General features: G+C 40.3%; 1 protein-coding gene across 2 annotated transcripts in view; it reads right to left on the bottom strand.

The window, feature by feature from the left end:
- Nucleotides 1-22351, bottom strand: part of slc1a7b (solute carrier family 1 member 7b) — a 35703-nt gene that overhangs the window by 1748 nt on the left and 11604 nt on the right. For both annotated transcript variants that reach the window (XM_031873009.1, XM_031873008.1), the window contains exons 2-8: nt 16492-16571; nt 8435-8650; nt 4106-4148; nt 3787-4018; nt 3584-3683; nt 2328-2561; nt 1224-1418 (exon numbers count right to left, since the gene is read on the bottom strand). In XM_031873009.1, the coding sequence (XP_031728869.1) occupies nt 1224-1418; nt 2328-2561; nt 3584-3683; nt 3787-4018; nt 4106-4148; nt 8435-8650; nt 16492-16571 (1100 nt within the window). The remainder of the gene's footprint in view (nt 1-1223; nt 1419-2327; nt 2562-3583; nt 3684-3786; nt 4019-4105; nt 4149-8434; nt 8651-16491; nt 16572-22351) is intronic.

Below are 22351 nucleotides of genomic sequence, written 5' to 3'. Positions count from 1 at the left end.
GTTAATGATACCTTATTAATTTGTTCTTGGGACGGAATAAAAAAAGATGAGCCATGGCCTCATGAGTCAGACAATGTCTCCATAGCAACTGTCCAGATACTGATTAAAAGCATCCGCTCTGTGAAACGTTGAACTACTCTGTGAACTACTAACATGTAGTTCACACTCCACGTTGTGTGGAGGGTGGACTACATGTTAGTGTACGTCTGATATCTGGTGCAGATCCAGAAGCTGAGGACAGGATGATCCCACCGCTCATCATGGTGAGAGAATGCAAGGGGGGGGGGGGTCGGAGGTCTGGCAGTTGGATATGGTGGTTTATCGAGGCCACATGGCTCTTTTTAGAGAGAGATAAGCGGATAGTTTCAATCTACAGTTGCTTTATGGAATTATATAGAAAAGCATACAGTTGCAAATATAGAGCAGGATGACAACTGATGGTGATGTCAATTATATTCCTACGTTGCTGATTTATGACACTGTTCTTCACAGGTATAGTCAACACAACAGTGAACGATTTGTTCTTGAATACACCAGGCCAGTCAGACACTTCTTATACTTCATTAGTATTTAGGCCAGCCACACTCGGTGTTGAAACGTTAATAAGTCTTCCTTGTGTGCATCGGGGATAACGGCTACACTGGACCTGGTTCAAGGTTCGTTCCCTGGTTTTTAAAAATGTCTTATATTGGAGGACGTACACAGTATATTTGTAATTCGGGACAGCGTGAGCATCACTCTTTGCTTTACTCTCAAAGCACAATGGAGCCTGCCTTCATCATGTATTGCCTTTGTCTGCAGATTATCTTCTGCGCGCTGTACCAAACACCCATTTGTTTTCTGTAATCTGGGCTTCCAATTCTCGCTTAGGAATCTCTTAGAATGCCCTATTGATGTATCAGTGTGAAAATAACCTGCTTTTCCATACTTCAGAAATCAAAAAGAACAACTTTTAGAGGTTCTTACGAAACATACGATGGTTGTATTATCTGGTTAAGAGATATAAGAAAGGCCATCATCGTCAAAGAAAAAAATCAGGTCCGAAAATCACAGAAATGTGTAGCGTGCATATTTAAAAAATCAAAAAATTATGTACAATGCATATCTGCTTGTCAGTTTAAAGGATTTAATGATGTTGATATCATTGCTTTAAAATCCCAGTAATATCTTCCCCACGTTAAGGAGCTTACAGGCACAGCTGGTGTACGGCACGGTCCACTGACCTGATGGTGATGATCTGGCCAAAGTCCAGCTCGTAATTGTTAACTTGTGCGATGAATATTGCTGCCACGGCCTCGTAGAGAGCGGTGCCGTCCATATTGATGGTGGCGCCCACGGGGAGCACAAAACGGATGATGCGGCGGTCAATGTGGTTGTTCTCTAAGAGGCACTTGAAGGTTATAGGCAATGTGGCAGAGCTGAGGAAGACAGATTAAAACAGAGAGCTCAGAGCGTTCAAAGGTCAGGCAAAACAAAAAAAGATCATTGCATAACCATCCCATCATTTCTCCCAGGCATGTGTGTAAACAAGTGTCTAGTGGTTTGCTGTGTTGGGAGAAACAGCTGGAACTCGTATGAGACATTCAGGATGCAGCACATCCGTTTGGCTGATCTGAGTACAGAACCCATGTGCGCTGATGGCCATGTAGCAGGCACACTTACTCTGGCCTTGGCACGGCAAAATGAATAATAAAGTGTGTGAATCTCGATACACACAGGATTGATCTCAGAACATTTCATGGTCCATGCCGAACCTTTTGTGCGTTTTAACCAATTCATGTAAAATCACACAACCGTACATTGCTGAGGAGCATTTTCCAAAACACGCTGTTGTGTTTCAGATTTTCAGTTTGTCGCTTTATAACTTCCAGGCCGCCACTGGCTGAAGCAGAAGTCTGAAGTCTAACCACAGCGAACATAATGTCTGCTAATGTGAATAAGCCAAAACATGCAAAATCACTGACAGTGTCAGGTAAATTCACTGGTCAGTTTGTATAGAGGAGCAATGCCACAAAATATCAACAACATGTGCATGCACGCAGGCAGATGGATGGGTGCCAGTCTAATCAAATGCGTGGAATGCTCCTTTACATTCCCATCTCCTCCCACACACACCAGATGTTTCCTGATCTCCCACAGCCCCTTTGAGGCTTTTCATGGTAGGTTCCAGTAAATGGAAAGGAAAGGAAAGGAAAGGATAAGTGGTATTAGGACTCAAGGATATATCATTTTGATTCATGAGAAAATAAAAACCACATATAAACCTTTTTTACAACACATCAATACAAACTAATTACGTTTGTTCTCCCTGCAGTCGTTTTCTTTACCTGGAAGAAGTTGCCAGGGCGATGAGCAGGGCTTGCAGGATTCCCCGTATATAAACGATGGGGCTCTTTTTGGTGATGAAGAAGTACATGGAAGGCAGGATGAACAAGCCGTGCAACACCAGACCAAAGACCACGGTTATGGCATAGAAGCCCAGCTTTTTCCCCATGGCTGAGGGGTCACTCATCTCCAGGATCTTACCGGCTACCAGGAACACGATGCCGAATGGGAAGTACCTGTCGGGGCGAGGAGTTGCTCAGAGGGTTAGCAGCAGTGGCTGGGAAGTTCTTTATAAATGATACAACTGTTAGATTTGTTCATCTACATGTATAGACAGGTTCCCACGCGATGCCATCATGAGATGCTCAAGTTTGGTGTTAAAGCATAAATTTCCATGATCCCAAAAATAGTATTGCAAAGGAAATCTTGTTAGGGCCGTGGATCATGATAAGGTGATGGGTAGTCCTACACAGGAACTCATCAGCAAAAAATAATATTGTTCATACTGTTATTGTGTGTTTATGGCTATTTAATGAATATCGCAAACGTTTGCCAGCATCTATGATGAACGGCTTGTTGATCAATTTGAGTTTGCGTTTAGAGTTCATTGTGTTCATGCGTGTCATTTGGTGACAGTTTACAGAGATGGCTGACTTAGATAGCTTTCAATAGAAAATGCATTTCTGCAATATTCTTTGTACTAAATACTAAATGCCCTTTAATATGAATGAATTAAATCCTGTGTTGAAATAGTTGCTGAGGACTGAAACCTCCCCTGTATCATCTAGCACACACGTGTCGGGTATATCTTGAAGGTAAACATTAGGATTTTCTCACATCCTAACGTCACAAATATCCTCTGCCTGCTCTTTAATCGTGCAGCTGGCAAACAGCAGAAATTGCATATGCTGACGTAACTTTGTTCTAATGCTAACGTTTAAACGTGCTAATGTTTGAAAAAACAACAACATAATAATGGAGCTATACTTGTGCAGCAGGAATTTTATATCAGCTAACTTTACTCTGTAATGCTAAGATCCATAAAACTAAATACAGTACTTCTGCACTTGTACCCTGTGCTGCCTGTATTCTTATTGAATAGCTATTTATCAGCTGGTTTGCACAGATTCAGTGTTTACAGTAATGTGGAGATGAGGCAGCTATTTTAGCTTGAGTTGTTGACCCTCCTGCTGCAGGTGCATCTTTTAAAGTTGTCTAAAGCTTCCCTGAAGTAAAGTATGGTTCAAGAGAGCATTACCATATAACAATGGCAACAATTCTAAGGACGGCCTCGTTCAGGCTCTGGCAGAAGTTCACCAAGGCGCTGCCATTTGGCCCCATCCTTCCCAACATAATACCTGTGAAAATAAACGGCGCCATCGTTAAAATGTGCATTTCAAATTGGCAGTGATGAATTGAAGCCACCGCAGAATCCAGACAAAAATTATGCAGGTTTTTTACCCATGGTGGCTGAAAATATAACGATTCCAAGGACATTCATTCCGTCACTTGTTCCTTCCCGAATGCGTACGAGCACATCAGGGGGCGGAGTCAGGTCAAGGGCGAAATTCTGGATGTCGGTTCCATTATCGTCCTGGATACCGTAAATGAGCGCCCGCCGCGTGGTGGACTCTGATTGGGCTTGACTCACCGTTGGCTTGGGTTTCACAGTGTACTCGCTGCTCGTTCGATACTGTTGCCAGGGAATAGAAACAGAATCAGAAAAAAAACGTTGACTTTGTGTTTGAAAGCGATGTGTGTGTAATCGGGATCGTCTCACCTGCTGAAATGTGGCCTGGACCAGGTTAGATGGGAACATGTTGCTGCGAAGCAAAGATGCACACACATTAAAACACTCTGTTGTGTGGTTCAGAAACCCTTACTTAGGAAAGTAAGCAAACAATTCAATACTATAAGCTTTTGGGTGTAAAATACTTATTAACATTCATACAAAAGAAAAATTGAAAACAAACAACAAAAACAAAATAACGCTGTTCTATTATGACTCCAATGTAAAAAAAAAAGGATGTAATTTGTTACCCTCCTGTTTTAACAAACCAAATCATGTTGAAATAATTTCTTTGCTTGCTGTGCAACACAGTGCCTACTCAGCAGGTGTGACCTCACCTTATGTTCCCAGTTATTTAGAACAATACTTTCTAATTTACAATTCAATAAAAACAAGAGACAGAGTTAATTAGACTGAAACAAATAGAGGTTTCTGGTGTGACCTGAAGTTTGACTTCATCTATGGAGTTGCATTAAAAAAAACATCTGCACTCCACTCACCAGACACCCGTACTGTTTGGAGATGGGGGTGTATAAGGTCTGACAATATTCATTGTATCTCTGCTCCTGACTCTATTTACACTATCACCTTTGTGTGCTGATTGCACACAAAAAATGAAATCACTTACAAGGGACACTCAGGAAACACCATTCAGTACACGGAGGGGTTTTGCTATGACCAGCAGATTATGGTCACTGATGTTAGCTAATGTTAGATGTAGTTGTAATTCACACCATAGAGTCAGTTAGCTGACTTTATAACTCTTCCCTGTTGTGCTCCTAAAGTTCCTGTACAGGGTATAACAGTAATGGCATGCCCTCTTTCTAAAGTCCAACCAAACCATTTAATGCAAACATCCAACTTATATCAGATCTTAATATGCACTTAAACTGAAATCAAACCAAATTAGATTTCCTAAAAGTAAACCAATAAAACAACAAAATATAACTTATTTTTTAAGATTCGCAACCACAAAATATTCTCTCTGACCTTAGCCAGAGGAACGGTGTTGATACAGGGATCCAAACCCCTTGTTGTCTTCTGTTGACTGACTTGTTGAACAATCTGGATAAAACTATGACTGAGAACATCCAATGCAATACAGACATTTTTTTAAAACCTTTAGTGCCACCACTAAATGACTGTATTCCGATCCAAGGTTGCATTTTACCGGTGCACTGCAGAGACAGAAATGGATGTCTTTTAAGACCCGAAACGCAGCTGACTGCCCAGAGTGACATGCTCTATGTTTTACAGACACTCTGTGATCTTGAAATCCTGTCATTGTGGCCGATTGAAATTCCAATTGTATTTCACTTCATGTCGAGTTTTCCAGGCTCATAGTACAGCTACTGTAGATATAAAGCCCATTCAAAAAGCACAATGGATGTAGATTCATCTCAAAGCCCAAATTAGAGTTTAATTCACGAAAGTAGGATCTCACACCTTGTGACATTTACTGTAAACTGCTGTTGAGTCAAAAGAAACAGATACCTGTTCCTCTTTACATGTAGTAAGAACCCCCAGAGGAAGATATGAATTCAGAGATGTTTAATCAGCCATATTTCTAATTTCTTCTGAAAATATTACAACTTTCCTTTTCAAATTATTACGATTTCTTTCTCACAATATTAGATTTTTTTCTCAAAATATTGTGACTTTCTCTCTCAGAATAGTATGACTTTTCTTTTCAACATTTTACGACATTTCTTTTTTAATAAAATATTCGGACTTTCTTCAAAATCCTAAAGTTTTTCTCAAAATATTATGAATTTTTTCCCCCCCTTAAAACATTCTGATTCTGAACATTCTTATTCTCAAAATCTCCGATTTTTTTCCTACCAGTGGCCCTAATACTCCATCTTAACATCAAGGGTGGTGAGATGGAAAGTCTCTGGAAGTATTTCTTAATGTACTCTAAGTAATTGTAGCACAGTTACAAGGTATATGTTAGAGTATGAATCCAGAGGTTATGAGAATGAATGCACACACGATGGCCACTGTATACTGCATTCAAATACCAAACTCAGGAGTGAACAGTTCTTCCCTATGACTCAGTTTGGACTCAACAGAGACCCACAGTGAAATAGAATTATGACTTCAGGCTGTACTAATCAATATCTATTTATTAATGGATAAAATACAGGTTTAAGTCTACAAAGTCAAATATTAACTGTAATAACAAATATAATTTTTTATCTGCTCAGCTTCATAATTGCACTTGCAAACATGCATTTTGAACCAGTCCCACTGTTAAGAGTTCATACTAAGTGCAGTCTTAAGGTCACCTACTGATCCATTCCGCCTGCCTGCGCAGCTCTGCACATGTGCTCTCTGATTAACGGCCTGGACTTAGACTCACCCCATCGCTCCAACAGCATGAAATAAAATGCTCGGATTAGACTTGCAGAGGCACAATGTATGACAGGTGACTGTTAATAGTCCTGTTTACTGATGCTAGGTCTGAGAAACTGGGTAACATCTCTTATTAAAGAAGATTAAATGTTTTTAGTCAACAATGAAGTCATCCCAGAATACGGGAACTGAACAGCTTAAGACAACCAATGTTTTGTAATCCTGTCTCAGGATTGAAAAAGTAAGATATTGCTCTAGTGAGGTGTTGTGACTCCCGTTTGGTCCACCTTTTATAAGCAAATATTCCTGATATTATTTTGTGCCATCTTGTACAAAGCATCAAATCATTTCTATATTCATTTATATTCATGAGTAACAGCACAGAACGTTTCTTAGCTGAGAAAGTAAAACACTGGTGAGCTCACAGATAAGGTTCTCTGTCTGCAGGACTGGGGACATACATCCTTGATAGCACTCAAAGAATAGAATAACTTATGTATCATGTCGTTTCCCACTTTAAATGTGTTGAACTACGCCACTGCTGCCGTGCTGTCTGTTGCCAGCAAGCCACAAATGTCTGAATGACATTGCCATGGGAACATGGGAACACTATATGCATTTATTTTTCTTACATATTGAATACAACACGTTTGTTGTGCTGTAAATAGGGTCATGTATTATAGGGCCACTGATAAAGCCTTTAAGCCTAAAGGGTGAGACAAACCTCATCAACATATAAGGGGATGATCAAGCCCAATTCACGTGAAGTCCAGTTTACACTTCAGAAGGAGCACTACCTGTGAGTCCAGTTGTATGATGTCCTTCGTGAAGGGAACTGACTAAAAAAAAACCTGATGATGTCAGTAATCTGTGCCGGGAACCAGCATTATAAACAAAGGGCATGGAGTTTGAGAGACAAAGTAATTTACCAGCAAGTGAAGATTTGCTGAGTAATGCCAGTAAATTGAATTATGGCAAGTGTAGCATCTAGCATTTCTGGATCTTGACCATAGACTGTCTATAAAGATGGAAGACATGACAGTTCCCCCTAAAAGTGAAGCCAAAACATCTCCGTCGCACCCTGTTGGCTGGCTGCAGTATAGTTCATAAACCCTGCCTGTCCACGGAATTGGGCCAAACTAAATATCATATCCTTGAATGTAACGTGTTCCTGATGCTCGAATCACGAGTCTGTGTAATAGAGTAATGTGTCAATTTGATTATACATGTACTTATAGAGATGTTATGGTTAGTTGTTGTGCCGTTCTTGCCAAACAGCTACCGTGGTGGTGATGTAGCAGCTAGGTGGCTCACGCTAACTAGGAGTTTTTCTCTCATAACTGTATCATTATAATATGGCCTCGAAAAACGGCTGTGAAATGGTACAGACTGGTCTTACCCCATTGATACAAATTTTAAAAATATATACTTGTTGTGTACTGTGTACCTATGTACACACTATGGATCAATCTCCTTACATCTCATCCCTTTTGGTCCCCTTTTGTATGTCCCTCTCTTCAGAATTGAGCTCCATACATCACCTTGAAACCGTGACAAGACAAATCCCTTGTCGTACAGAAATGATCTGAGATCTGTGTGCAGCTTTCAGCGGGGGTTTTATCAGAAGACGGCGGCGTCTGTAGCTCGCTGTATCCCTCCTAGGCTCCGTTTGTTTTCTGCTAATCTCCCACTCCATGATGTGAAGGTACAGACCACCTAACAATGACCGTACTGTGTCACTGACTAATGGAACACTTACATACATGACTTCTTCTGCTATTGAGGAGATTTAAAAAAACAACTGAACAGCATGTGCTCCTTTTGTACCACTTCAGTCTGACAAAAAGCCTAATACAGTAATTGCCATGCATTGAGTATCGCTCACATATGTTAGACTCATTAATGAGGAAACGGTTGTTCATGGTATGCACATGTATAGTCGGATGGAGGTTATGTCGATCCTACCGGATGAGGTCCAGCAGGGCATCAGCAGAACTCATGATAGGCTTGCCGCTGTCCTCAGAGTCCTCTTTCTGGGCTGCACCGCCTGGGTGGATGATGGAGACCATGATGATTCCCACTACCACGGCTACAAAGGTGGTCCACAGGTAGTAGGACACTGTGATCAGACCGAGCCGACTGGAACACTTGGCGTCGAGGGCTGCCAGTCCTGACATCAAACTGGGAGAAGAAACATTTGAGTTAGACTGATAGTTAGTGCTTTAGTGAAAGAATGCATGTTGAACCATTCATTCATTCATTCGTTCATTATCCAAACCGCTTATCCTGTTTAGGGTCGCGGGGCGCTGGAGCCGATCCCAGCTGACATTGGGCGAAGGCAGGGTACACCCTGGACAGGTCGCCAGTTTATCGCAGGGCACATATAGAGACAGACAAACATTCACGCTCACATTCACACCTACGGGCAATTTCAAGTCTCCAAATAACCTAAGCTGCATGTCTTTGGACTGTGGGAGGAAGCCGGAGAACCTGGAGGGAACCCATGTTGAACCATGATGAAGCAAATAGGTCAATGCAATCTATCAGTAAAAAACTAATTTGTGCATGCTCCTCTCTTCGAAAACTCATGTTGATATTCTTGTGAGGTGTAAAACCATGTATCTTCAAAAAGTCAACTTTTCAGCAGCTTGGTAACAATGGTTTTCTGAGTGAAGCCAATGCATTTAGAATTGTCTTACCAGGCCAAGACCTTGTAATCTTTCAATCTATCTGAAAACTTCAAACACAAATCTTGCATATTCTCATCGAAAAAACTATCTCACCACAAGGTCCAGTTTCTGGAATTTTCTGAGCATTTTAAGATCTTTTGGTGAGATTGTTTTTGCCAACATTTGTTTCCAATGTAAATATTTTTATCTTGACAACTGTACATGCTTCATCTGCTGAGGAAGATCATGTGATGGAATTGAAGGCTCCAGACAAACTACTGTGGTGAAAGTGTTTCTCAACTGCTGTATTGTGTTCAAAAGTGACTTAAAACATCGGTTGAACATTCATGGTTAGGACAGCGTTGCTTTTTCAGATGTAACAAGTTCTCCAAACTAAGGAACAAAATTGTCCATGCCATCTGTAACGAGATTTAGAAGTTGGAAACAGGAAATGAACAGCAGTCTCCCGTGTTAAGTGTTGCCTTTTCAGAGACGGTTGGAGGCCATTGAAGTTAACTTTTGGTGGTCGGTAAATTTATATATTGTAATTCTAGTCGTAGAGTTTTTCTGCGTAATTTTGTAATATGTCTGCGGAAACTGTTGATATTCCCAACGGTCCCTGGTTGTCATTATACCTTTGTATTTCCTGCAGTACGTCACAGAACCTATAAAAGAATGAAGGGTCATTACCTCTCTGAACCTACAATGGTGCCAACCTGGTAGTATTCATGTATTTGATTGTGATAGATCATCTTTGTTATCAATAACTATGAAACTGTTAATGATATTTAATAATGTTTAGGAAGCCTAACGTTGGCCAGCTCTCTTGATAATGTTTCATATTATTGTCAGGAAGTGGTGCTAATGGCCAAATCGTAATAACTCCTCTTGTATTATAGTATTTGCATGTAGTTTGGTTTCATGATGTAGCTATCTTGAGTTGAGCTATATGCAGTTGCTGACTGAGCCATGTTGTGTTTAGAGACCAATAACTGGGAGAACAAGCAGGCACATTCAGATAAAAAACATCAGTCAACACTTTGTGTTTTTATCTTGTGGAGGCATTTTCAAGTCAATGGTGAAAACAGATATGATGGGTTAAGTGGGACTTGCCATGCCCGCCCCATTAACTTCAATACAACTGGTGCCAAACTCTGGCGGCAATGCAAAACTAAAATGCTGTCAGCATGATGTAATTAATCCTCCTCTTCTCTAATTTGCAAAGGTAGTTATTTTTATATTAAAAGTAGCTCAAGAATTCACATTGAAAGAAACAGAAATTCAAACAAAGCAAAATTTCGATGACCAGGCCGATCAAAGCACATCATCAGGCTGAGACGAATGTGTTGTACCACTGTTATAGCTAATATGCCCTCGGATGCAGTGATACAAATGGATTTTTATTTTAATCAAAAGGTGATTTGCAAAAAAAATGTTTTGCTCCGTCTTTGTCATGTTATGTTTTTATTCTCATATATTTGGGAGGGCGGTCAATGGAATTTTTTTTCTAACAATCAGAGGTGGGCCTCAACTAACACAACTTTAAGAGCCCCTGGTGTACATGACTCACCAAGCTCGAGTTCCATTTAAAGGCAACAAAAGTCCAACATTATGCTCCACCCTAACCTGCTCCCTTTCTTTATTTTGAATTCATTTTATTACTTTATTTTATTGTTCAAGTGATTTGTCTTGAGGCATTTTAGAATGTAATATATGTCGCTGCTAAAAAATAATAATGTTCAAAACTTCCTCTCTTTCGTGATGTGTCACGTGACTAACGTTACGCTACATCGTGTAGCGGTTTTGTGTAGCTAGCTGCTAACGCTACGGAACTCGGGCTAAACAGCTATCTTACACAGATTCAAAAAGACATCTGGAGGCGGTGGCGGCGGGGACTCATTTCGTTTGGACTCGAGCGAGTATGTACTTTGCAACAAAACAAGCAAAGATATCAGGTAGTGATACTTTTCTTGTGTTATGTAGCCGATAACTAGAAAGAAGCAAGGGGAAGTTTAGCAGTACAAAAAAGGATTTTTTTACATTTATATGCAAGATGTGAGACAGGAATAGATAATATTGATAGATGGATAATTAAAGTGGCTAACCAGTCAATTTCCAGAAGTAAAGGAAGAATGAAGCGAAGTGTGTTTCCCTGGTGGACAGATGAGCGTGATAAAGTAGTGACAGAAAGGAATGAAGCTATCAGGACATTAAGAAGAACTCATCATTTTCAGAATTTAATTAAATACAAGCAAGTACAAGCAAAGGTTAGGAAAATTATACGTGATGCAAAAGGCAAAGCTGAAATTGGCAGACCAACAGCTTTGGGAGATGTTTGGAACATGATTAAAAGCATAAAAAGGAATCAGACGGAAATGGCAGTAATTCAGTACGGAATGAACACAGTCGAGAGGTTTATTTTGAAGCCTGGAGAGGGGGTGTGAATATTCACTCATGAAGGTTAAAAACTTTGGAGGGCATTGAGTTAGTTGAACCTGCTCGTGTTCAGAGAAATCAGCTCTGATCTTGGCAGCCGGTTGATCTCCATAACACATTTAGGGTTTTGACCTCTTGTTACCCTCTCTTTCCCCATAAAACCATGGCTATTTGGAATGGAAAAAAAACAAAAGAAAATTGCATTCAAAGAAATTCACATCAGCAAGATATAATAGCGGTAATAGCAGAGGTACTGTACTCAAATCCATAGTTCTGACTGAGGAAGGAACTAGAGTAAGAGCAATGACCAGAGCAGCTAGTTTTGGATTTCTTGAGAGTATACACTTGCAATGGATGCTTCATTTACTTTGGAAAACATGAAGAAGGTTATGAATAGGATCAGGAATAACGTCTCCTGGAAAGGATGGAATCTGTTATGTAACGCTAAAGCATTTAAGTGTTTTAGCGTCCATGAAGCTGCTAGGTTTTTATAATAAAGTATGGGAACGGTAAAATTGCCACCTGGTTGGAAAGAGACAGTGGTTATTCCTATCAGGAAACGAGGCAAGAATCCATGAGCTACAATGACCTATAGTCCAATAGCACTGATGTCACGTAGAGGAAAGATAATTCTCCCAGTGTATTTAAACCCTGTGTCCCCTTTCTCAGTGTCGGTTCGCCTGTTGTGTTACCTGCTCTGCTAGAATTCTTAATGTTTCCCTGTTTCGCTCCTTATCCTGCTCTGCTCTGCTCTGTTTTTTCATGTATGTATCTCTCGTGTTTGTTTTCTGACTACCTTATCCTGTTTTATGTTTTGCCCGTTCCTTGTTTTTTCCTTGAATTTTTTGTAACACATTTTTGGACTTCTGTGCTCTGGAAGTTTTGTTTTGAACATTTTTCGTTATAACTAAAATCACCACTATTCATCCCTCTGTTCCACTGTGTCTCTCTGCGTTTGGGTCCATCCCCTGCCACCATTTTCCACATGTTTAGTGTCTGGAAATGGGTTCCATTAACAGATTTATGTTCTGCATTAATGTCATTGCACTCATTTACATCTCACAGTAGGCACGGTTAATAAGATATATGAAACTCTGCAGAGATTTAAAATTATGAATATTTTTTATGTAACATTTATGTGGATACCAGCTCACAAAGGGGCTAACGGCAATGATATTGTGGCTGCATTAGCAAAACAAGCTCTGAATCATGAGGAGATCGTGGACATTTCACTCAGCCAATCTGAAGCAAAAGGAATAATAAAGTAACATTCTGAAAGAGTGGCGGCGCAGTTGATACACAGGATGGCCCCTTTGTACAGTACAGCGAGAAGTGGCCAAAGTGAGGACAGCTTAAAGGAGACTCAAGAGAGGTGAACATCTTGACAAGATCGAGAGAAGAACATGCTAGACTTAATTAAACACTGGACATAAGAATTAAACATCCCTAAGGATTATTTAGACACTGTCAAGTAGAAGAACCAGTGGAGCATGTCATTTTACAAAGCCAAAAGTGCTCTCGAGAACTACATGCATTAAAGAAAGGAATCAGAATACTGGGTGTGGAAGAACTGAGTCTACAAAATGTAGTTGACATCTGGTTCGAGGCCTTTCCAATATCTGAAAGATCTGTATTGCTGACATGAGTACGAAACATAATATTTACTACGGGTCCGCAAGTTTTTTAAAATTAATACATTTTTAAAAATATTTTAGCTTAAAAAACATTAGCCACATTTTGTATTTTTGTAAGTCTCTTCACTGCTTGTAATTCAACCAATGACGGTAGTGACATACTTAATTATTGGAACACAGCCACCTTCACCTGCCTTCCTCCTTTGCAGGATTACTGGTTATATTGCCACATATTCGTCCAAGCGAGAATCAGTTTTAATTGTTGTTTTTTAGGTCTTATTCATTCAACTTCTTCAGCACAACTCTCTAAATCTGAGGTTTTAAAAGTGCTCCAAACTGTTTCAGGGGAGACTTTTTTTAAAGGTTGTCTGAGGGGAGACTCCCAGTCTCAGACTTTGAAAAGCCAATGCTCTAAGTGTTAGATATTGAAGTCAATTCAACTTCCACACAAATGCTGGCACTGCATACGCTGAATGCTCCATCCAACTGCTGAAGGAGTGCTCAGTCCTTGGAGGTATGAGACTGCATACAAAGTAAAACGAGGCGAAAACGGCTCTCGTTATTTATTTATTTTATGAAAGGTACTGTGCCAATGCATCATTGTCCCTTTCTTCATTGCATTGAGGATGCTTATCGTCTCCAGAGGCAAATAATTCAGAGGGCTGAACTGCTGCTTCGAATCCATTCAGTAATGCATGTGATTAATTCACATACTGTTAAATGTGTTGTCGATAATGTTTTATTAAGCATTAAACTCATGTCTTCGTGCTAAATTTATACATCAGTAACCACCAGAGGATCCACAGTAACCACATAGAGAGTAGTGTAATCCCAGAACCAAGCTGGCATCACATCAGCGTTAGTGGTTTGATGGATTTCTCTTGTGAATGTAAAGAGGCTTAATCCCCCACTGCTTTCATTCAGGGACAGAATGCCACACACTCACACACAGTGATGAATAGATACTTAAAGCAACACAACAGCTTCCTATAAGCAAAGGGATCTCTGTTTGTATGTGTGTGTGTCCTTCTCATATCTTGAGAACTGCCAATACAATCTACTTTACAGTATGTGGCTGTGTTACTGGGGACCCAAAGGGCGAGCTGGGTCAAGGTTGGCCCACTTTGGACACGCGACAGGTTCAATATTAATACACTCTGTGCAGCTGTGAGGGAGGGGCTTCAGGGCTCTGCGGAGTCGAGCATGTGGTCCACAGCAGGCCTTTTACAGGCTGCGGCTCATTGACTGCAGTTCATTTCTGCTGCTGGATACAGGATATACTAACGTTACAACTCAACTCGTCTTCGCTTCCCTGGAGTCGACCAAGCCCCCCAGGAAATCAGGATTTGAAGCCAATTTGACACAGTGGCCAAACCAAGTAATTAAGACTTCCTGGTCCGTCACGTGATGGGCCCAAAAAGACATTTCCCCCTCAGACCTACATTGTGAAAGACATCTGGAAATCAGTGGATGAATTCTTTTTAGGTACATCAACTTCCCAGTACGAACGCTTAAATGGAACTTATTTAACTCATTAGGTCCAAGTTATAAAATCCACTATTGGCCTAAATCAGAGTTATCCAGAGTTGGGAGGTGAGGTTAAAGGTGTTTCTGGACTAAAAAATATAGCCCTACATGGTAACAAAACCACACCAAATTCCGTTTTTCAATTTAACACTTTCAGGTTTCTTTAACTGTATCAGTTGCTTTTCCTAATATTTATAAGTTACTTTTGCAATTATGTATCGCTTACTTTTCAAAATTCCCATGAACCACACTCCACATCGGCATGAATTAGATCCACCACACTTATTTAAGAACTCTTCACTTTTAAAGGTGGTTTGCCTGTTACTGTCGTTAGATCGTTTTAGTAAAACCAAATTATGACTGTTGTATTAACTCTATATGCCAACTTAATCAGAATACACAAGGCTAAATTGCCTCCTATTTTATGACAAACTGCTGTTTTTTACGGCGCTTATTATGCCGGCATGGCTAGTGCCATCAAAGGAGCGGAGACATCAGCCACGGTCTATTCCAGTCCCACCTCCAAAGTCATCTTGGCGGGTGTTGAGCAGATGCAAGTGCTTAGGGAGGGTCGAGCATGCGCTCATAACAGCCCTGTGCTCCACATTTGTGTACGCGGAGCAGAAATGCTCCCTTCCCAGGATGCTTTTCCTCTTGCAGTTACTCCTCTGTGGGTTCGTATATAACGATCACTCACCTGGTTTTTCATGAGACTCATTTCATGCCATAGCATCCAACCAGTTAAAAAAAAATAAAAAAATGGAAGAAATTAACGTGAACTAGGTCATTTATTGGGACTGTAAACTTGGTTCAAAATTGTGAACTATTAACCTGAACTAGTTGATTTAACTTTGAGATGGTGTTTGTGAACTGTGAACTTGCACAACACTACGTCAGACAAAGTCAGACGGTACTCAGCGCTTGGTAGCTATACTACTCCTGCTACAAGACTCGCTACTGCAGTTTGGTTGATCATTAGACTGCTTTTAGTGCACTGTCATGGCAGTGCACATTCTGCTACTGCCATGATACAATATACATTTGGGTGGGTATTTCTTTACTTTTGGAAAATAGCATGAATTGCCTTACTTCTATTGGATATCCGCACATCCTGGTCGTGTAGAGCTGGGCGTTAAATCAATTATAGTAATTAAATCCAATTCATGGTTTTGGACAATGTTTAAAAATGAAAATCAATTTTCACTTTAACTCGTTACAGCTTCCCTGAGCTCTTATTAGTGTGCCTGCACTCTTTAAGCTTGAAAGGTTTGCAAAGAAAAATGCTCAAACAATGTATTTTATTGTAAGCAGCGTGGGTTTCAAGTTCAAATGAAGGTTTGTTAACAACAATTTGTTCGAATTTTCTTTTTGTAAAATTTATTTATTTACCTTTTTGCAATAAAAGTGACTTTTTTATGCTTATAGTCAAATTGGATTAAAAAAATGTTACGGTATTTTTTAGTGCACTTCACATCGTCTCGCTGGTCATTTTTTCCATAGAATTGAGAGAATTCTATGGAAAAGTACCCAATACAATGTCCACTCCACCCTCCTGCCAACTTGCAGTGAATGCAAGTAAGAGCGCACAGAATATGTCACTAAAAACTTGTCGTGTTAATCCAAGGGGTTAAAGCTGTGAGGCTTATAGGGAGACTATAATATAGGGAAACAATAATGTAGTTTATAATACAGTATAGTGTGTATTTATAATATAGTAAACTATAATATAGGGACTGCAGGAGACAGTCGTCGGTACCTGGACACAACGAGGGGAAGAATCAGCATCTTCAGCATCCTCATCAGCAGCTCTCCGGGAAACTGGAAGTACTTCACCTCCTGCCAGGATGAGAGAAGAAGAAATTATAGGAACAAGCCATTTGAGGAGGAGCATTAGACAGATAGTGGAAAGGAACTGTTGTTAAAAAAAATGATGAACAGGAACAAGACATTGTTGGGGGCGTTTGGAGAACTGCAGGAGCTGAAAATATGCTCCCTTTCATCATGAAGGAAAAGTAATTCCTTTTTTTCATCTATCAATGTATCTGTGATTAACATGACTCATGACTTGATACGAAACTGAGCAATGCTGAATCATCTCCTGAAGTGGAAGTCTAAAATAACCTACTGGACTATTTTCTTTCATCTTTTTGGGATATTAGAATGACATGCTTTTACAGGTCCTTACTTTGTCCTGTGAATGTATGGACCAATGCCATCTAATAATCCTCTACTGCTTTCACTCATGGAGAACAAATTTTGTTAATATTTCAATATTTATTTATTTTTGTCTTAATTTTATTCAAGCAGTAGTTTCTTGACTTCTTTTTTTGTGGGGAATATGTATTTTCAGAGTCAGTAAACCATGAAACGGTTGCTATCGGTTTTTTTTTCACACAATAGCAGTTCATATTTTCTTATTATGTTTCTTTGCATCAGAACATCAAAAGTAAGACTGAAGATGTATTTGTACTTTTGTGGCTGTAGCTCAGAGGTAGAGCAGGTCGTCCTCTAATCGGAAGATCGGTGGTTGGAACCCTGACTCCTCAAGTCCGTATGTCAAACTGTCTGAACTGGGCAAGATGCAGAACCCCAAAATGCTGTGCCATCAGTGTGTGAGTGTGCGTGAATGTGCATTAGTTTATATCCTTGGTGGTCAGGTGGCAGCCTCTGCCATCTGTGTATGACCGAACGGGTGAATGTTTACATGAAGGACTTTGAGTGGTCAAAATACTACAACTGCTATATCCATTTATCATTTATCATGTTACTATGGTGGCTATTTGCATAAGCTTTGATGCTAATGTACACACCCTAAACATTTCAACTACACGTTGAGGCAATGGTCTGAGATTCACTCTCCTTATAGCTCAAGATTTAGTCTACACCTACAAGTTGTGAAGTTGTGGGTCATAACACTGAAACAATGATGGAAAAAAAGCTCAAAACCAGCTGATGTGATTCATCACTCCGAGCGTTATCTTCACATTACACACAGTCATTTAATCCACTGTTGATGTAAAAATACTAAATTGCTAATGATGTACGACGCATCCATCTATTGGTGCTATCAACCGGTGAAAACCAACGATGATTTTTACCAGAGACAAACGTATCTGGCAGGCACTGTAAACTGGTTTACAGAAGCATAAATCCACCGTTGGTCCATTTAAACACAGTAGACAATGTAACAGTTGCACTGCCACAGAAATCTAACCTAAGATTGTGCTGGAATGTGTTTGTAGAGTTGGCAGCCACGACATTGTGTGCACTGTCCTGGACTTATCCAGTCACTTTTCCAGTAAGTCTCCAATGCGTCAATTAGTTTCGCTGTCAGGGTTTCCACCAGTGGATCAAAAGCCCGGCGTATTAGCAAGTGTCCTGTGTGACATTGAGTATGACACAGTAACGTTATAGCTGTGAATGTAGCAGTGCGGTATGTGTACAGTTTATAAGTCGGTGAGTAAATGCTACAACTTAAAACCAAAGCCAAGTTGTCTTGTTAGCCACTTGCAACCTGCTGCTTTGAAGTGATTTGGGGTTAGCCCTGAAGCTAGCAACAACTGGTTAATGGTTAACAGTTAATCCTTTACATTCCTAGTCGCTAACTACAAGTTAAAAGGTCACAGAGCTGAATATTACTGCATTCATTCAATGCCATTTCTTGTCTGAAAACATATGTTAAGATTATATTTTTGTAACAGTTTGGCTAAAGGTGAAGCTGGTTAAATGTTTCCTCTGAGATGGATTTCAGGAGTGGACGTCCTGTGAGGAAAAGGTATTCATTGCATTGTTCATTTACCATCTTTTGGCTTACAACAGCTGACCTTTTTATGTTTTTCAGAGGAAGTTTAGATTTCATTTTATTTCAAAAATAATGTTCGTCAACAATGTGTATTATACACATTCAGCAAATTTCTTGTTTTCGCTTTGCCATGGCACCACCATCTGCTTTTCATACTGCATGTCAAGTATGTGGTTGAGTTGCTTAAAAATCTTTATAGTTCAGCTCAAAGATTCTGTGTTACAGAGCTTGTATTGAAGTGTTGCCCTGGATAAATCTTTCCAAAGAACGGAGTTTAAACAATAAAAAGGTCTCTTCTTGTGCAGTCTATGCAGTTACTCCAATGTTAACCCAGCAGTGGCAGTGTTAGATGCTCGGAGAAAGTGCTCCAGCAGTCAGGTGACAATGTTTAAAGATCGTCAAAGTCCACGTAGGAAGGCGAACAGATTCAAATAAACCTCAGATCTGTTTCACCTAAGTTCCACCAGCATGTCCACATCTCCACTAGAGGAAACAATACACTGGACCATGTTTACACCGATATTTCTGGCAGCTACAATGCCTCCCACTTTGGACCATCAGACCATATTTCCCTGTTTCTGCTGCCTACTAACACCCAGCCTATTGAATAGACCAAACCATGGGGGGGAATAAAGACAGATGAAGCTTCATTGTGCTGCCGTCTGGCAAGAGATACAGAAGTGTCAGCTGCCGTGCCGTGCCACCAGAGCAGCTTCTTTCCTCAAGCTGTGAGACACAAAATTCATCCTCCACCCTCCAAATATAATCATTTTGTTTTTTTTGTGCATATTCTTATGTAGCAAAATGGGACTATAAACTGCATTTTGTTGCACAACCCTGTTGTACAATAACATTAAAATGAACCTTTTAAACCTAACCAAATAGTTTGGTGCCGACACCTTACTAAACGTTTCAAGGGCATAACATGTAGTAGGCTGGTCCTGTAGTACTGTGCAGCTGTAGATAGACCTACTTGGATGGATGAGTCAAACAAACAGGCATTTCAACCAGGAGATGGCTGTTGTTCTGTGAAATCAAAAGTCAACATTGACCTATTTACTTTGACTACTTAAGTCACATAGGCTACATAACTTTACTCGCATAACAAACATACTTATTTTAACCCAAACCACCACGTTTAACCTAAACTTAACAAAGTAGTTTTGTTGGAATGACAAGCGTCTGTATGTGATGAGTTGGTAATGAGAGAGTGTTGACAGCAGCATAGCCAGACAACAATTATTATCTCCTTTGTCCTGTTAAAGATGCTTAGTTTTTACAAAAGTGATCTTTTGTATCACTGGTCAAAGCAGGTAGAAGAATGTTATGATTATAAAAGGGAGTCAGAGAGTCACAGATAAACACAGACGGGTAAACCTAATTTGAAAGGAATAGGAGAGCAGCCATAAAATAACAGATAAACCTCCAGTGACATGCTTCCGAGACTCTTGGGTGACATGTTTGACAGAAGCGTTCAGATCTCACAGGCTTTTTGTGTATTTGTGTCAGTGTCCACTGGGCTTAACCTAACACTGGCATCCATCCAGTGCAACAGTGAACAGCTGTTCTCTACCGGCTGTGCTGTTCCATCCCCCTGCAGCCAGACCTCATATCTCCACTCTGTCTAAATGAACTTTGCAGTGTATCAAGAGTTTGAAAAAGCTTCTTCCCTCCCAAGTCATCTCTGTGGTTTCAGTGTGTTTTTTTGGATATCTGCCACAAGTTGATCCTGAATTTACTATTGAGGTATGAGTAAATTAGTTATATGGTTTGTGTGGGGCCATTGTTTTGTTGATATGGTAATTTGTTTGTGTCCTCTATTGATGAAGATTAAATTGTGGGTGTTATAATTTCAGCTCATTTAAAGTATCAACTGAATGCAATGAGGTTGATGAAATGTACATTCCGGAGCTCTTGCCAGAAGGGGCATTTGTCCGGCGCTTTTATGAGCTGCACAGGGCGGGAGTTATCGGGTCAAACCCCGCACATGCTGTGGGGGAAAAAGTGTGCCTGCTGGTGCTGTGGCCATGCCTTGCTAAATGATAATCTGTTTTTGTCATACAATTGTCTGCGTGTGGGCCACAGCGCAGGGGATAAAGCTCGCCGCATGGTTGTTGACAATCTTTTGAAAATTGTGACATACTATGTATACAAGAGACATTCTTAGCAAAGCAAGCCTTGAAAAAACTAACTTCTTTCAATGATAACTTTAATGGGACACGGGAGTCTACAACTGACCGTGGCATGGGAAAAGTCAGAGGAGGGATACCAGGGGGTGTGGCTATTCTATGGAATAAGAAGCTTGACTCATTGATACATGTGGTCAGGCTTGGTGTTGACTGGTAACCATATTATGTATGCAGATGATCTTGTGATTCTTAGTCCATTTGCACTGGTCTTAAGAAAGCTCCTTACTATATGTACTATCTATGGTGTGGAACATGACATCAAATACAATGCCAGTAAGAGTGCTATCTTGATCTATAGAACCAAAGAGAACAAATGTCAAAAGGTTCCTGACTTCAAATTGTCTGATAACAATCTTGGTGTCTATGATAAGGTAAAATATCATTTTTTTTTATTACAGAAAAGATGGCCGATGATGATGATATTTCTAGGCATGGTGTAGGTCGGATGTATGAACAAGCAAAGACTCTATCACGCAAGTTTGGTATGTGTACAGATGGAGTGAAGATGTCTCTGTTCAGAGCATATTGTATACCACTCTACACTGCACACTTGTGGTCAAACTACAAAAAAGCAGGCGTACAGAGACTTCAACGAGCTTATAATGATGCCATGAGAATACTGCTAAAGAGACCGAGATGGTGTAGTGCACGTGAAATGTTTGTGACTGCAGGAGTCAATACTTTCCAAACTGTTTTAAGAAATCTCTATACATTTATTTGCTGGCTTAATGACCCTGAAAATGAAATTATCTTGGCCATGAATGAACCACCTCAGCTCATGCTCGTTCACAGTTGCACACAGAGAGCAGGCCATTAGCTTTCTAATGCTAGCTAAAACCAAGGTGGTAAATGCTGCATGCTTCCCCTTCTTCATTATACATCCATGGTCTGCCCACGTTAAGCCTACCTACCTCACTGTAGCTATAATTTGATGTTGTTGTTGCCTTTCAAGCTTGAACTGTACATACTAAAGCAGAAAGTGCCCTATTTTCAGTCTCGGCTAGTTTGATTGCACAGTTAACTTTAGATACATAGCGCTCTGCTGTGTTTTTGTGAGTGAACGTCCAGGTGCCGTGCTACATAACGTTATTGATTATCAGTGGTATTCCTCTTGACTATTGTAGTAGCATGCTGCTGGGACATAAATCACATTACACGGCTCGTGTTGCATTGACTGGCGCCACACCACACCGACACAAACGGATTCTCACTGGAATATGCGGCAGCTACCTGTGCCACTAACTGTAACTTCCACTGTTCGCTCCCCTCTAGCACACCGACATGAGGCCAATGCAGCTATTATAGTAAAAAAAAAAGTATGGGCATTGCACTGGTATATATTAACGTTCTTTATATTCCAAAAATCTTGAAGAAAGCAATATAATAAAGCATCGGAGGGCGGAAGTAGATTGACCCGGTTAAAGAGTAACCCACCATCAGGGACGCTCTCGTAAAGCAAACACACCCGCAACGAGGCAGGACTCATGTCATTGTTCAACACTACACCTGGCATTCTATTGGTTGGGGAATTTTGACAGGGCTTTTGCACAGAAAAATCCAAGAGCAGAGGACAAATCTGAGAGCAGACGTTTCACGAGCACACAGAAGCAGCCTTAGTGTGAGGA

This window comes from Anarrhichthys ocellatus, unplaced genomic scaffold (assembly GCF_004355925.1).
Source record: "Anarrhichthys ocellatus isolate YVR2014 unplaced genomic scaffold, GSC_Weel_1.0 scaffold67, whole genome shotgun sequence".
Taxonomy (NCBI): domain Eukaryota; kingdom Metazoa; phylum Chordata; class Actinopteri; order Perciformes; family Anarhichadidae; genus Anarrhichthys; species Anarrhichthys ocellatus.
Note: the sequence above shows the minus strand (reverse complement) of the source record. Positions and strands in the feature narration are given on the sequence as shown.